Genomic DNA, 12843 nt, shown 5'->3' on the forward strand with positions numbered 1-12843 from the left:
GGATTACTGGAATACTGAACACCTTTGATATTGAAATTACGGGTAAATGATCATTCTCTTCTTGGTGACAAGCTTTATTTTCGTAGTTAACCTAAAATATACACGTACTTTGTTTAATTGGACACTCTTGATGCCACATTCTTGAGATGGCCATAGACTTTTGAGGGAGGAGATCCTAAAATCAGATTACAAATGGCCCTCCTGGCCAGTTGTATGTTCTGGAAACTGCCCAGAATGTGGATTTTGGAGTCGGCCAACACTATTCTCGTTTTAGTGGCGTTCTCGATCGTGAACTTTGTGCGGCCCCCCTTTCCAGCTAGTCGGCCAATCGCTCTTGACTGATGGTCGCCCTTCAACGTCTTCACATCCTTGATTTCGAAAGATTCGACGAAAAGATCGTCGAGTCGAAGCAGGGCCAGGGCGTCGTCCACCTCGAAGCCATCCATAAATGCCTGCAAAGACACATGCGGTGTGTAGTCGGAAACCACTGAAGGTACTCTATTATATATTTACCTTTACAAAGTCGGCAGCCTTCTGTAAATTGGCAATGTCTGTCGTCTGAGGGCTGGCTTTAATTTCCACGTTTCTACTTTTCAGGTTGAATCTGATCTGGAGGTGCAGATGTTCAACTATGGGTTGAAACAGTTTAAGCCATTGTTCCCTCATCGGACTGTACCGATGATTTGGCACTGGGATCCGTATGTGTGCAACTGCACTTGGCACAATCCGTTTTTCCAATTTTCGTTTCTTAGATGGAATTTCAGCCATTTTACGATGTTCTGTGCTACTGACCAAACCACAGAACATACCCCCATAGAAAGGGGGTTATTTTGTGGACCATACCACTGACCACAATTCACAGAGGATAACCTCACAGATCACAGAGGTTATCCTGTGTAATCTGTGAATAACCTTTCTTTATTCTGTCTTTATCTATGAGGATAACCCCATAGATGAAGGCAAGTAGGCTGACACGAAATACTTGTCACCACAGATCACAGAGGTTCTGTAATCTGTGGCCATCGCCAACGGAACCACTAGTGACGTGGCGGAGATATTGCGGGCATTGTGGTTGGATCAGGTACTTATCCAACCACAATATCTCACCCAGTATATCTATGGCCGCTTCGTGCAAATACGATATCCGCAGGGCAAGCGGGGTCTATCGAAACCTTAGTGAAACATGGGTCAAACATATACATACCGGACTGTACATACCTATAATAGGGTACTGAGAACTTCCGTATGTGTGCGTTCAGGGCAATTCAGGTGTTTCTATGGGTGTGAACAGTTTCAGCCATTTGGTTCCGGGATCTTCCATTGGTTTAAATTTACGATTCTTTGCAGATTGAACGTCAGCCGTTGTAATTATCTTATCATAAATAGACCTCCAACTTTTTTAGCACCGCTGGCCAGTGTGACCAGATTGGGCAATTTATCGCAAATTGGGCTACTTTTCGGCGAGTTTTACGACGAACATTTTGACAAAGTCGCCAAGCGACTGTAGCTGTTATATTTTACGACTTTTTGAAATATGTATGTATGATTATATTCCATTTATGCAAATATCTTTATATGCAGTTTGTATACTTTTAGAAAATAAATTATTCATATTCTACAGGTAAACATATAACTACAACTATACATATATTTACAAGAAATAAAAATAATTATTTACCCTCCTTCAACTGAAATAGAATTACGTTTCTGTGTTCTGGGGGTCGGTGTGATCACCTTTTGCGCCGTGTTACTATGTATTAACCTGCCGACAAAAGCTCGACACTTGCGGCTAAATGCCCAAAATCTATATGAGTTAACGATTTTTCTTCTAGGAAAAACCATATTAACGGTAAAAACCGTTGTTAGCCGCTGAGAAATCAATCAATAGAGTATCACAAAATTACTGGTGATATAAGATGAACTATGTATACGTTTTAGATATTCGAATAAAACACTAAACGAATATTCGAATTTCAGATTTTTAAGTTTAAGTGCTTTTTAGTAAAAAGCACCAAAAATAAAAGCTGACAAAAGATTTGCGCATTCTGAATTCCTGTGAAGCAAATTGGAATCACTTTGTCATAGATGAAGACAATCACAGATTATCAAACTATTTGGTCGCCAACTACCGGACGAATGTCACCAAAAATCACCAGTTTTAGCGCCAAGTAAACTCAAACGAGGTAAACAAAGCGGAACGGTTTAATTAAACAAGAACTTTTTTTTTCGGCCAGCAACGCGGTTTGGTGATTAAACCGCCAAATTCAAACGTTATTCAACTTAATTTATCATTAGATGCTTGCAATTGCAAATGATCATTCACTTCTTGGTAACAAGCTTTATATTCATAGTTAGCCTAAAGTATATATGTACTATGTTTAATTGGACACTCTTGATGCCACATTCTTGAGATGGCCATAGACTTTTGAGGGAGGAGATCCTAAAATCAAATTACAAATGGCCCTCCTGGCCAGTTGGATGTTTTGGAAACTGCCCAGAATGTGGATTTTGGAGTCAGCCAACACTATTCTCGTTTTAGTGGCGTTTTCGATCGTGAATTTTGTGCGGCCCCCTTTTCCAGCTAGTCGCCCAATCGCCCTTGACTGATGGTCGCCCTTCAACGTCTTCACATCCTTGATTTCGAAAGATTCGACGAAAAGATCGTCGAGTCGAAGCAGGGCCAGGGCGTCGTCCACCTCGAACCCATCCATAAAAGCCTGCAAAAACACATGAGGTGTGTAGTCGGAAACCACCGAACTTGCTCGTTTATATAATTGCCACAAAAAAATTAATATAGATAGAACTAAATTAGATATAATATAATAAAAAATAGTAGATATAATATTGTCACGTGGATGGCCGAGTATCAAATTCTTTCTTCTGGTTACAAGTTTTATTCCACTCGGTACAACTTTAACTACGGAACAGGAACAAACTAACTTCTAAAATTAACGTCAACTTCACAAACGATAACAATAACACACGGAAAACACGCGTTTCCGACTCGCGGGTTTAACTTCTTCTGCACTCAGGCGCGGCTGTCACTTCACTCCCCCGGTCTGGTTCTCGTCGTCGCTTATATCCTTTTCTCCAGGTATTCCAGATAGTTCTAGAAATCTCCAGAACAGGTGCGAAACTTCCCGCTTGTCAGTGTCATATTTGACAGTAAATGGGGCCCAAATGGGGCTCCCATTTACTGAAACACCATGAATTTCGTCCCCCATTCCAAACGTGAGTACCCCAGGCCATTTCCGTTACAATATAGTAATAGAAACCACTCTATTATATAATTACCTTTACAAAGTCGGCAGCCTTCTGTAAATTAGCAATGTCTTTCGTCTGAGGGCTGGTTTTGATTTCCACGTTTCTACTTTTCAGGTTGAATCTGATCTGGAGGTGCAGATGTTCTACAATTGGTGTGAACAGTTTCAGCCAGTTTTCTTTCATCGGACTGTACCTATGATATGGTACCGGAATCTTCCGCATGTTTTCATTCTTGGCTGAAACTTTGTTTCTGGCACGCTTAATCCGCTTGGAATTTGCTCCTTCACTCACATCGCACGTGTCCACTTCCATTGGTTTAAATTTGCGCTTTCTTACACATTGAACTTCAGCCATTGTAAGCGCAACTACAACTACAACTAACAACAAAAAAAGCGTCCACAAATTACCACAAAAATAAGCTAATAAGTTGCTAATGACATAGATGAAGACAAGTAATGCTAATGATAGACAACAGCTGTCAGTTCTTCCTTTTGACGATTTGACCTTAAATCGCCCTGACATCCAATGTTGCCGCTTACGTTTTGATGCGCACTACGCGAGAGAGTAATTTAAAAACGAGAAAGAGAGCAATACAAAATCTGAAGAAAATATAACAAGCTATATTTATTGGTTTCACTATAATAATATTTACCTTAAATAAGTTCCATTTTACAATTTGTAAACCAAACGCACTGTTCATTCATCAAAATATAAACACTTGTAACTGATTGCAAAACACTTACACCTACTGAAAAAAAAGACTTTTGTCTTCAACGTCACTATGTTTATTGACGAAGTAATTTATAATATACGATTATATTTAAACAGATTTAAAGTTCCTTTCGAAGTTCACATGGCACGAAAACGAAGACGTGGGCGATAAAATGTTGGCATATTGTCACAGAACATACCCCCTAGCGAATAATAATAATAATATCAAGCCATACTAATAAAAGTAATATTTTTAATGTAACTAAAATGCTTAAAATAAGCGGATATTTTGTGCATATTGTCACCAACCGGGGCCCTCGGAAACTATCGTAAAGCAGAGCGTAAAGTTCTCGTTGGCTCCGCACGAACGCGTTAAATAGAAATTACCTACCCTTTCCAGCGCCAGCATTGCTGCGAAATTGCAAAGGCACTGGCATCATCGCTTGGTTACTATAGCAACTCGTTTGTTTGTACATTATTGTTGGTTGCCCGTCATTGAAAAAAATTCAAACTTATCCAAAGTACAAATTGATTAGGAAGTTTGTACAGTTGGCCCAAAGGCAGTTTGGAATACTTAACACCTTTGATATGGTAATTCTTTTTATGCAGGCTTGTCTACTGTTGATCATAGAATACAGTATTTTAGTATACTAATTATTGAGGTTTCTAAACTGAAAAATGCAGTCACAACATTGCCAGTAAAAGCTTGTCGTTGCCATAGAGACGCTCTTGTTTGTGTTGCCACCATCGTTGTCAGCGTTGTGAACAAGCGAACTTGTTTATTACTTTAATGGCAAACAATTTGCTCTTCGACTGAAGATGATTAGCAGCTCAAAAGTAACTTTCAAGCCACTTTTATGTTTTCCTTTTGACAAACATCGCGATTTTTAGGAGGATCTTCTGGAAATGTCCGAGGCGACAACCCCAATCCGAAATTCAGCGCGACGCCCCATAAAAAGAAGAAATCAAGTGCACTCACCTCCATTCACCTCTCCAGCAACCGGCGCCGCTGATAGAGATGTTACGTCTATATTCTCGGTCAGTCGCATCAGCAGAAGGAGCAGCTCTGACGACACCACCACAGAATGGTCCGACAATTTCATATCGGATGCTTCTGCAAACAAACAAGAAATTACTCGAAAATCGTTGAGTAAAAGCAGCGCCGACCTGCACAAGTAAGCCGTTTCGATCAAAACCTCCTTTCCATAAAAAACACTTTTAATTGTCAGGAAAACTAACAAAATCTCTAGACTAAAAAAGTCCCTGGACAAGCTGAGGCGAGAAACTTCCAAAGTAGACGCCAGCGTCCATTCAGTACGCAGCAGGCTTCAGCTAGACGAACAACGCCCCGAAGCAACGGCATTTTCATTCATCTGTTCGGAAAGTGAAAAATTTCAAGCCCCTGCTGAAGACCGCAATGAGTTGGTGCACTACAAGCCCTCAGGGCACTGGGATCTTGTCTTCCAGGAGCTGAACTTGACTAAAAACGCTCCTCCTAGCCCCAATCAGCTGGATAATCCAGTAAAACTGCAAAACTTCAAACCGCCAAGCGCGCCTCATGCTGCTAAACCCTCAAGTTATTCCCCTCCCAATCGGTACCACGATCTGGAGGAAGTGCGCATTATAAAAGAGAACGTTTTGGAATTGTCCATTGACTCTGTGAAGTTCTACCACCATCCTCTCTTCAGTCTGGAGCATGTTTTGCAGGAAAACTTGCAAAAAGTTTTCGCAAACCACTCAAACACTCTGGAGGAGAAAACAATTGAAAAGCTGCTGGAAGAGCTGGATAACCAGAGAAAGGCCCAAACAGAACAGAGAGAAGCAACGTTGAGGAATGTAAGGAAGGCCAGGGAGCGCCTATTCAAGGAGGCCCGAATGCAAAGGGCAAGGCTGAAAAAGATCCTGCTTACCTGGAAAGGTAAGAGATACAGACTGGTGATACGACCAAGACGGGGTGGAAGCTTACATAGCCTTCATTATTCTATTTCGTCCATTAAAATTATTGGCATATCGAACTTACGTTGTTTTTAATGGAACACCTTGTGTCAACGTGTCCCTATCAGTTCTCTTACAAATAAGGATAAATAAGAATAAACTTTCTTAACACCACTGGTCGTAGCTATCAAGAAAATAAGGGCGAATCAAGGGTACTGCAGCACAAACATCCGATTAATCATCCAGAAGCGACCGCTTGATTCAATTAAGCTTGAGGTTTTGTTCCAACAAATCCTGCAGGATCTACTAGAGGAAAAGAAGGCCGCTTACGAAAAGAAGCTAGGCAGAATGGTAAGTCTGCTGCTTAGATAAATTAAATCCTCTGAAATTTTCCAAAAGGAGGAAGGAAATGGGGATGGAAACCACCAACTCCTGCGAGTGGATGAGGCCAAATTAGAAACGGAGCTAAAGAGGAAGTTCCTGGAATGCTTCCCAGATCCAGGTAAGCTAAATTTAATCGCAAGTATCGACGCAATGGGGGATTTTTAGGCGAACCAGAGCTGTGGTTCTATTTAAGACACGACCAAGAGATCAGCGCCGAAGTGGAAAGCGAGCCAGAGAATCACCGGCGAAAAGCCGCAGCTTCTACAACATTCACCATCAAGATTTCTTGTGACAGCGTGCCAGTTTGCAAATCGAAACCGTCCACCCTCAATGAGCAGTTCGAGCTCGATATTAGCGAGATGTTTCTCCTGCAGCTCACAACCATTCCCCAGAGCTTAACTTTGGAAATCTTCGAACACCCCCAAGGGTAATGTTGGTTATCTGAAGCCCATGTTTCCCTAAATGAAACCCATGATTCGGCAGCTTATTAAGGAAGAATGTGGCCAACGTAACAGTAGAAATTCCGTCCCTGGGGGTTTTATACCAGGAGGCAAAAAACAGGGAGAAGCAATTTGAGCGTCACGAGCTCGTTCACTACACACACGCAGGAGTGGGCAGCGGCTGCAAATTGCAGAACTTGCTTGAAGACGACAATGCTCCTCTGGACCTCAAAGAATTGCACACTAGAGGAGTTTTAGTTTCGCGAGTTGGTTGGCAGAGTGCGCCTCATCGCCGCGACCCTTTAGACCAGTTCCCAAGTGCAAAACCGATAACCAAATGGGGCACTGTGGATGCCGCTGCCATCCAACACTGGCTGGAAGGTAACCAAAGGTCCACACAGAAAACAAAACTGGGTGTTTAATTATTAATTTTTAGCCAGGCGCAGCGATCCAGATATTGAGCTCATTGGCCTGGACGACACTTTGGAGCTTTGGAAAGAAGACTGTTTAACAGGCGACGACGCAGGGTCGTTTTTTAGGTAAGAATGTTGTTCAACACCCCCTAAGTTGGTGTTGAATGTGATTATGGGTTTATAATATAATGTAGGTTGGATGCCAACGCCGACTACCGGAGAAATTTCTGTAAAATACAGGACATTCAGGCCAATCTCCGCTTCCAGTACCTGAAGCTGAGGGATCTTAACGAAATTGAGTTTGACGGCATTACGATTCCCAATAGAATGCGCGAACTTCCCATCAACCTACTGACGGACTTCAAGAAGCGAAAAGCCCTTGAAGGTAAGCCACTTTCAATAAACTCGAAAAACGTTGAACAAACAAACGCTCGTTTTATGTAGAATTCTTTCATTAAAAGCAATGAGTTACTCACTTTTTGCAATAACATAGGGTAATATCGCAATTCGCACTGATTAACACGCAAGTTTAACGCATAGCTTAAGTATTCCATACATCTAATAAACGTATTGTACAGGGTGATTAAATAGTGCCATTTTTGCTAGGTCAAAGTCCTTCAGATAGAAAAAAGTATATGGTGTTAAGCCTCATGTCTTCTGTCTAATTTGTCTCTGTAATCATCTCTTTATCGCGAGCGATTCGGTAAATTCTCATTTTTTATGACCGATCACATCACTTAGGTTCCCCTTATAATAAGATTGTCCAAGAATAGGGCTACAACTTGATTTACAAAAAATATTCAACTGGGACTAGCGGGAAAAGTTGAGAAATATTTCAGCAATTCGTCGTATAGAGTAATTTTTTTTGATTTAAAAACATTTTGATCAAGGATGTCGGATCAATTTCCGTTTCCTGAGAAAAAGCCAAAATGATTCGCACAGACTACACTCACCTTTTGCAACGGAACATAAGTATGAGTGCGGTCCTGTCCTAGTCGGCCTCAGTCAGAACGGGTTTTTGCGCATTTGTGCCCCCACATTCAGGCAACCTGGAATACAATGATTACATGAGGACAGGGACGGCTTACGGTTTAATTCATTATTTTCCACAATTTACCGCTTATTCGGTGCCTTAAATGCAACCTTCTCAATTAAAACGACATTTTAACAAGGTAAGCTTGCTGATAGTTCTTTGTTGTTTATTGTTATAATTTGTTGAACTTGAATTAATGTTGAAATTAACAAAAAATATTTTTTAGTTGAGGACGATGGGCCGGATGGGGATCCGAGGACACTGAGGGAAACAGGCAAAAGACGCTTGAGACAGATGCAAAAGCAAATTTTCCAGAAATGCAAAGGGCTGCGCGACAACCTCAGCTACGAGAGCGTCGTGGATGAAAAGTATCTCATCTACTTCGAGTAAGTAAAAAATGTATTCACTTGAATCTATTTACAAAATATTCTTAGAAATCAGTCTATGTGTGTAAGTGGCGTTTCGGAACGCTTAAAAATGTGTTAGGTGAAGTAGGTGGAATTTTTTGCTCAGTAATAGGATCCAAGTCGACGTTTGTCTCGGATGCAGCTAGTCAAACACAGTGCCAGTGTGGCTCCGATGAGCTAAAATCAGTGAGCAAATATTAGATAAGTTTCCCTGGGATTAAATGCTGGTTTTACCTCAACGGCTGAAACGGCAATCGCAACAATTCCGATAATTTTCACTGAACTCGTTAAAAAGTTCGATAGGCTGTCAACACATCCATTTTGAAACAGTGTGCCGTCCACTGTGGAGTAGCAACTCTTGGGAATGGACGCCGGCGCCCAAGAGCTTGGACCATTTGTGCCACAACACTGGAACTGTTTCCGAAAAAAACCTTAAATGATCCCGAACACGCCATAGAGTACTCACGTTTAGCTGAATCAAGTTGATCAACTCAGTGTCATTTTTTCCAAAGATCGTAGTCAATTGATTTTCCACTTGCGCTTGCAATTCGGTCTCGTTCTTAACCTGGAGGAGAGCGAACACTCCCAAGCCCACTTGTACCAGGAAGATCACAATCAGTATCGCTCCATACTGAAACCAGATGATCAGTTGTTTCCACTCAAGAGGCATTAGGAAGGCGACTTACCAATACCGACTTAGAAACAACATGTTCTTAAGACAGTATTGGACTTACCCAAGTAAGCATGCAGGTGTTACTTTTCAGTGTGCCGCAGCATCCCAGAAAGGCGATAAAGAAAATAACTGCTCCCACTACAATCGCAATAGTAGGCACATATTGTATTGAACTTAAGTCATCTGGAATGGCTTCGGTATATTTCGTGTAGTTCACTTTGTATAGGATGCCCACCACTAGTAATGCCAAGCCCACCAACTAGAATTTAAGGTCATTTTAGATGCGCCAAAACAAGTGAACATAGCGCAGAAATTAGATGGAATTTGAGTGTAACAAGCGCACCAAAGACTTTAATACATTAGCATCGGACACAATTCTAAATCCATAAAGTTGCATTTCAATTCATACAACACTGAAACTTGAAGCTAAAATTCCAGTTATTTCGCCAATCAGACACATTAATTTAAAATAACTAGGCTTAAATCGTGGTGCAAAGAGTCCTCGCCCAAATCGGCTCGGTTTTGAGTGAAAGGAAACCGCGCCCCGTAATGGACGTTTCCATGGTAACCCGAACGCCAAACGGGCTGGGACAGGATTATTTGCACCAAGGGTGGAGCAACCGCCATGTTTTGAGTTCACGACCAGGTTGAGGTGGTAAACGCTGCGAGCGATTAAAACTCGACAATTAAAAATAAAAACGCTTTTCATTTAATTAATGAACCTTCTTCCTGATTTACTACTATTATTTAACCGTCACTGTGTACCTAATTTATGGCCAAATTGCGTAAAAATAACTCTTATCGCACCAAGCGCAAATATTTGGTTAATACTTGGTGTGACTTGCTTATCTACAAAACTGTACAAAATGTACATATATATATATATTAAGGCACTTAACGGTGATGTTAAAGTAGCGTGATCAAGTGAGAAATCACTAAATCAAAGCACTCATGAGTAACTAAAAAAACAAGAACCATTATCAATGGTACTAATTAGTGACTAATAAATATTTCGCAGAAACAACATAATCTCCTCAATTCAAAGAATCAAGCGTATTTTTTTAGCAGAGCCTCAATTACCGCAATCACCGTATCACATGTGTAAACGATTCATTTGATGACCAAGTCATGTTTCCCAATACATTACAAGCACGTCATAGGCACAATTAACTGCAAAAAGTCATGAATTTATATCGACAATTTGCTTCCGAAATGTGTCCTTTGTTGAATTCAAAGTTTTGGGCTTTGCTGACGTCAAATGAATACCGAGCCTCACGGCATAAGACCACCTCAAAAATGAAACCAGCAAAATGTTAGACCAATTGGCTGGCATTTACACTCAAAAACCTCCAAGATAACACGAGATTTAATTGTACGTACCAAAAAGGCAAAATTCGTAACGAAAACGAATATCCTGGCTAATCCTTCGGAACAACCCATTTTGAAACGCAGCTAAATTCACAAAATTCCACTGAGAGAACTGCGAATCTACTGATTGCCGCGCCAAAGTTCTCTTGTTTTGTAGTCGTTATTGCTCCCAATAACCTTCGTTATCGCGTGGTTTAACGAAAATCCTTCTGAGTCACCACTCGCTTTCGGTCAACAAATGATAAATATTTAACGCGATATGGTTTTCGACCAGGTTTTCCACTGTGACTGGCAGCTGCCACACCGCCTTCATCCAAAATCCTGGACTAAATATGTGCCAGATAAAAATAGTACAAAACGTCACAAGAAGGTGCTTTCGGGACCTTCCACGTAGACCTCAAAGGAATAGCGGGATTATTTGCTACACGAATATTTATGACGCGCTACTGAACAAAGCAAATTAATCACGAAGGACAATTAATAAATTAATTTCCTTCTATCGCTTCATTTTGCGTGATTGAATTTCCAGTTAGATCGCCAATCGATCACATCAATTTAAAATAACTTAGCTTTAATCGCGGTGCAAAGAGTCCTCGCCCAAACCGGATCGATTTGGGTGAAGGAAAACCGTTCGCCTGCCTGGGATGTTTCCATGGTAATCCGGACGCTAACCAGGTTGGGGCGAGATTATTTGCACCACGGATGCATTTGGATGGCGTTAAGTTCAGATGAGTGTAATTTGCAAATTATAAGCAACCATACAGGGTGGAGAGAATAAGTGGTCAAACATGGTAGGGCAAGTAGGATGAGTCGAAATTTCGCTTTCTGCATTAAAGCATTGATATTCAACGTTTGCCATTTGAATTGCTAAAAAGGTAATCTGCTGTGTTGTACAAGTAAATTCAAAATTACGTTTTCGCATTTGCATAGTTCAGACGCTGCTGCAAAATACATATTTTTGAGGAACATGTTGACGATTTTCTTCTTAGAGTCCCGTGCGGATTCCTGCGTAGGCGTTCATCTCCTTTTGTTATCAGATTATTCTATTAATTGCAGCATAATGTCGATATTTTTATTTTCTCTTTTCGTCTTTTCGCGAAACGGAAAATAATAAAATGAGGCGACTAATAAATTCTAAATGATCCGGCAGTATAAAACAAAACCTTCCCATTCGTTGAAATTAGGCTGACTCATTGCAAATAAATGCCAATTAAATACTGATAGTACTAATACTCGATGAGTTCCTAAGTATCCATTATTAGCTAAGATTTGTCTTGAAAGAATTCCAGATTTATTACTGATGATTAACCGCAACCACTCATATAAACGACCCGATTTTAACTATTAAGGGCTTTTTCACTTTTTCAGAGAAGTGGTAAAAACGTTAGTTAAAAACCTCTTCAACTTGTTCCGATGGCGTCCGAAGCTCTCCAGGCCGCTGCCCCGATTAGCTGCAGAACCTCAACAGACTCCTGCTCTTTCGACGCACAAATTTCTCATCAGTATCCTTCGAGGAAAAAACATCCCTCAAAGAGATGGTGCAGGCGACGTGCAATCTTTCGTGGAAATCAGCTTCGAGGACTTTTTCTTCACCAGCAGCACCAAGAGCGGCAAAGAACCCGCATGGAATGAAGCGATTGAACTGCCTCTTAAGTACATTTACACCTCGGAAAAGTTTGCAGTAGATTAGAAGATTCGTACTCCCATAGGGCTCAACACGCGGATTATCTCAATCCCGATGCGCTCAGTGGATCGATTTCCTTCAACCTCTTTGATCAAACTGGAGAGCGGGATAATCCAAGGAAATTCTGGCTGGGGGAGGTGAAAGTGCCCTTGGCCGCCCTTGCCACTGGTTTAAATGTTAGATGGCTTCGTTTTGGGAGAGCTCGATAAAAAGTTGATTTTTCCAGCTGAGTGGATGGTTCAAAGTGCGCAAAGCTCAAGTGCTATTCGGCTACCAGGCGCAAGAGGAGCTAGTGGTGTCCAGATCTCCCAAGCTAAGCAGTAGCATCGAAGCAACCTTCATCCAGCTGGATGTGCGAGTTTCTCCAATTCTGCCCTCGTTGGAGCCCAGCATGGCTGAACTTCCTTCAAACGATATTCCGTACATCAAAGAGCACGTGCTCAGATGGAACGAATCCTTCAATGCAGCATTTCCCAGCAAAAAAGTCTGCGCTTTGGCTATCGACGTTAATGGGCGCACGAACTGCATCAC

The 12843-nt window shown here is 41.3% G+C and overlaps 4 protein-coding genes across 4 annotated transcripts in view; 1 reads left to right on the forward strand and 3 right to left on the reverse strand.

The window, feature by feature from the left end:
- Nucleotides 1-58: 58 nt before the first annotated feature.
- On the reverse strand, nucleotides 59-1266 carry LOC125502751 (RNA-binding protein pno1-like). The gene is made up of 2 exons (XM_048661982.1): nucleotides 514-1266; nucleotides 59-452 (listed from the first exon to the last, which is right to left on the reverse strand). The coding sequence occupies exons 1-2, from the start codon at nucleotides 805-807 to the stop codon at nucleotides 114-116; spliced, it is 633 nt and encodes a 210-aa protein (XP_048517939.1). The 5' UTR covers nucleotides 808-1266; the 3' UTR covers nucleotides 59-113.
- A 1057-nt stretch (nucleotides 1267-2323) lies between these two features.
- Nucleotides 2324-3779, reverse strand: LOC109545690 (RNA-binding protein pno1). Its single transcript, XM_019916512.2, has 2 exons — nucleotides 3295-3779; nucleotides 2324-2717 (listed from the first exon to the last, which is right to left on the reverse strand). Exons 1-2 carry the CDS (start codon nucleotides 3616-3618, stop codon nucleotides 2379-2381), a joined length of 663 nt encoding a protein of 220 aa, XP_019772071.2. The 5' UTR covers nucleotides 3619-3779; the 3' UTR covers nucleotides 2324-2378.
- A 398-nt stretch (nucleotides 3780-4177) lies between these two features.
- The window catches only part of LOC109545685 (coiled-coil and C2 domain-containing protein 2A), a 10287-nt gene continuing 1621 nt past the window's right edge, over nucleotides 4178-12843 (forward strand). Inside the window, exons 1-14 of the mRNA XM_048662180.1 lie at nucleotides 4178-4566; nucleotides 4622-4812; nucleotides 4867-5150; nucleotides 5205-5893; nucleotides 6095-6261; nucleotides 6310-6412; nucleotides 6460-6721; nucleotides 6778-7115; nucleotides 7171-7273; nucleotides 7342-7532; nucleotides 8407-8566; nucleotides 11997-12281; nucleotides 12338-12488; nucleotides 12539-12843. Coding sequence (XP_048518137.1) covers nucleotides 4795-4812; nucleotides 4867-5150; nucleotides 5205-5893; nucleotides 6095-6261; nucleotides 6310-6412; nucleotides 6460-6721; nucleotides 6778-7115; nucleotides 7171-7273; nucleotides 7342-7532; nucleotides 8407-8566; nucleotides 11997-12281; nucleotides 12338-12488; nucleotides 12539-12843 — 3056 coding nt within the window. The 5' untranslated portion in view covers nucleotides 4178-4566; nucleotides 4622-4794. The remainder of the gene's footprint in view (nucleotides 4567-4621; nucleotides 4813-4866; nucleotides 5151-5204; nucleotides 5894-6094; nucleotides 6262-6309; nucleotides 6413-6459; nucleotides 6722-6777; nucleotides 7116-7170; nucleotides 7274-7341; nucleotides 7533-8406; nucleotides 8567-11996; nucleotides 12282-12337; nucleotides 12489-12538) is intronic.
- LOC109545688 (23 kDa integral membrane protein) lies at nucleotides 8562-11285 on the reverse strand (the record flags this gene model as incomplete). Its single annotated transcript, XM_048661981.1, is given in 5 exon segments — nucleotides 8562-8764; nucleotides 8822-9001; nucleotides 9054-9218; nucleotides 9322-9519; nucleotides 10641-11285. Coding segments are annotated over 5 exon segments (678 nt in total). The 3' UTR covers nucleotides 8562-8689.

Source organism: Dendroctonus ponderosae, unplaced genomic scaffold (assembly GCF_020466585.1).
Source record: "Dendroctonus ponderosae isolate FM_Combo_2020 unplaced genomic scaffold, Dpon_F_20191213v2 Dpon_F_20191213_10, whole genome shotgun sequence".
NCBI lineage: Eukaryota > Metazoa > Arthropoda > Insecta > Coleoptera > Curculionidae > Dendroctonus > Dendroctonus ponderosae.

Coding starts and splice junctions, on each gene's coding strand:
- LOC125502751 (XM_048661982.1), bottom strand. CDS start 807: ATGTTCTGTGGTTTGGTCAGTAGCACAGAACATCGTAAAATGGCTGAA. Junction 453..513: donor AGGCTGCCGACTTTGTAAAG/GTAAATATATAA, acceptor GTGTCTTTGCAG/GCATTTATGGATGGCTTCGA.
- LOC109545690 (XM_019916512.2), bottom strand. CDS start 3,618: ATGGCTGAAGTTCAATGTGTAAGAAAGCGCAAATTTAAACCAATGGAA. Junction 2,718..3,294: donor AGGCTGCCGACTTTGTAAAG/GTAATTATATAA, acceptor GTGTTTTTGCAG/GCTTTTATGGATGGGTTCGA.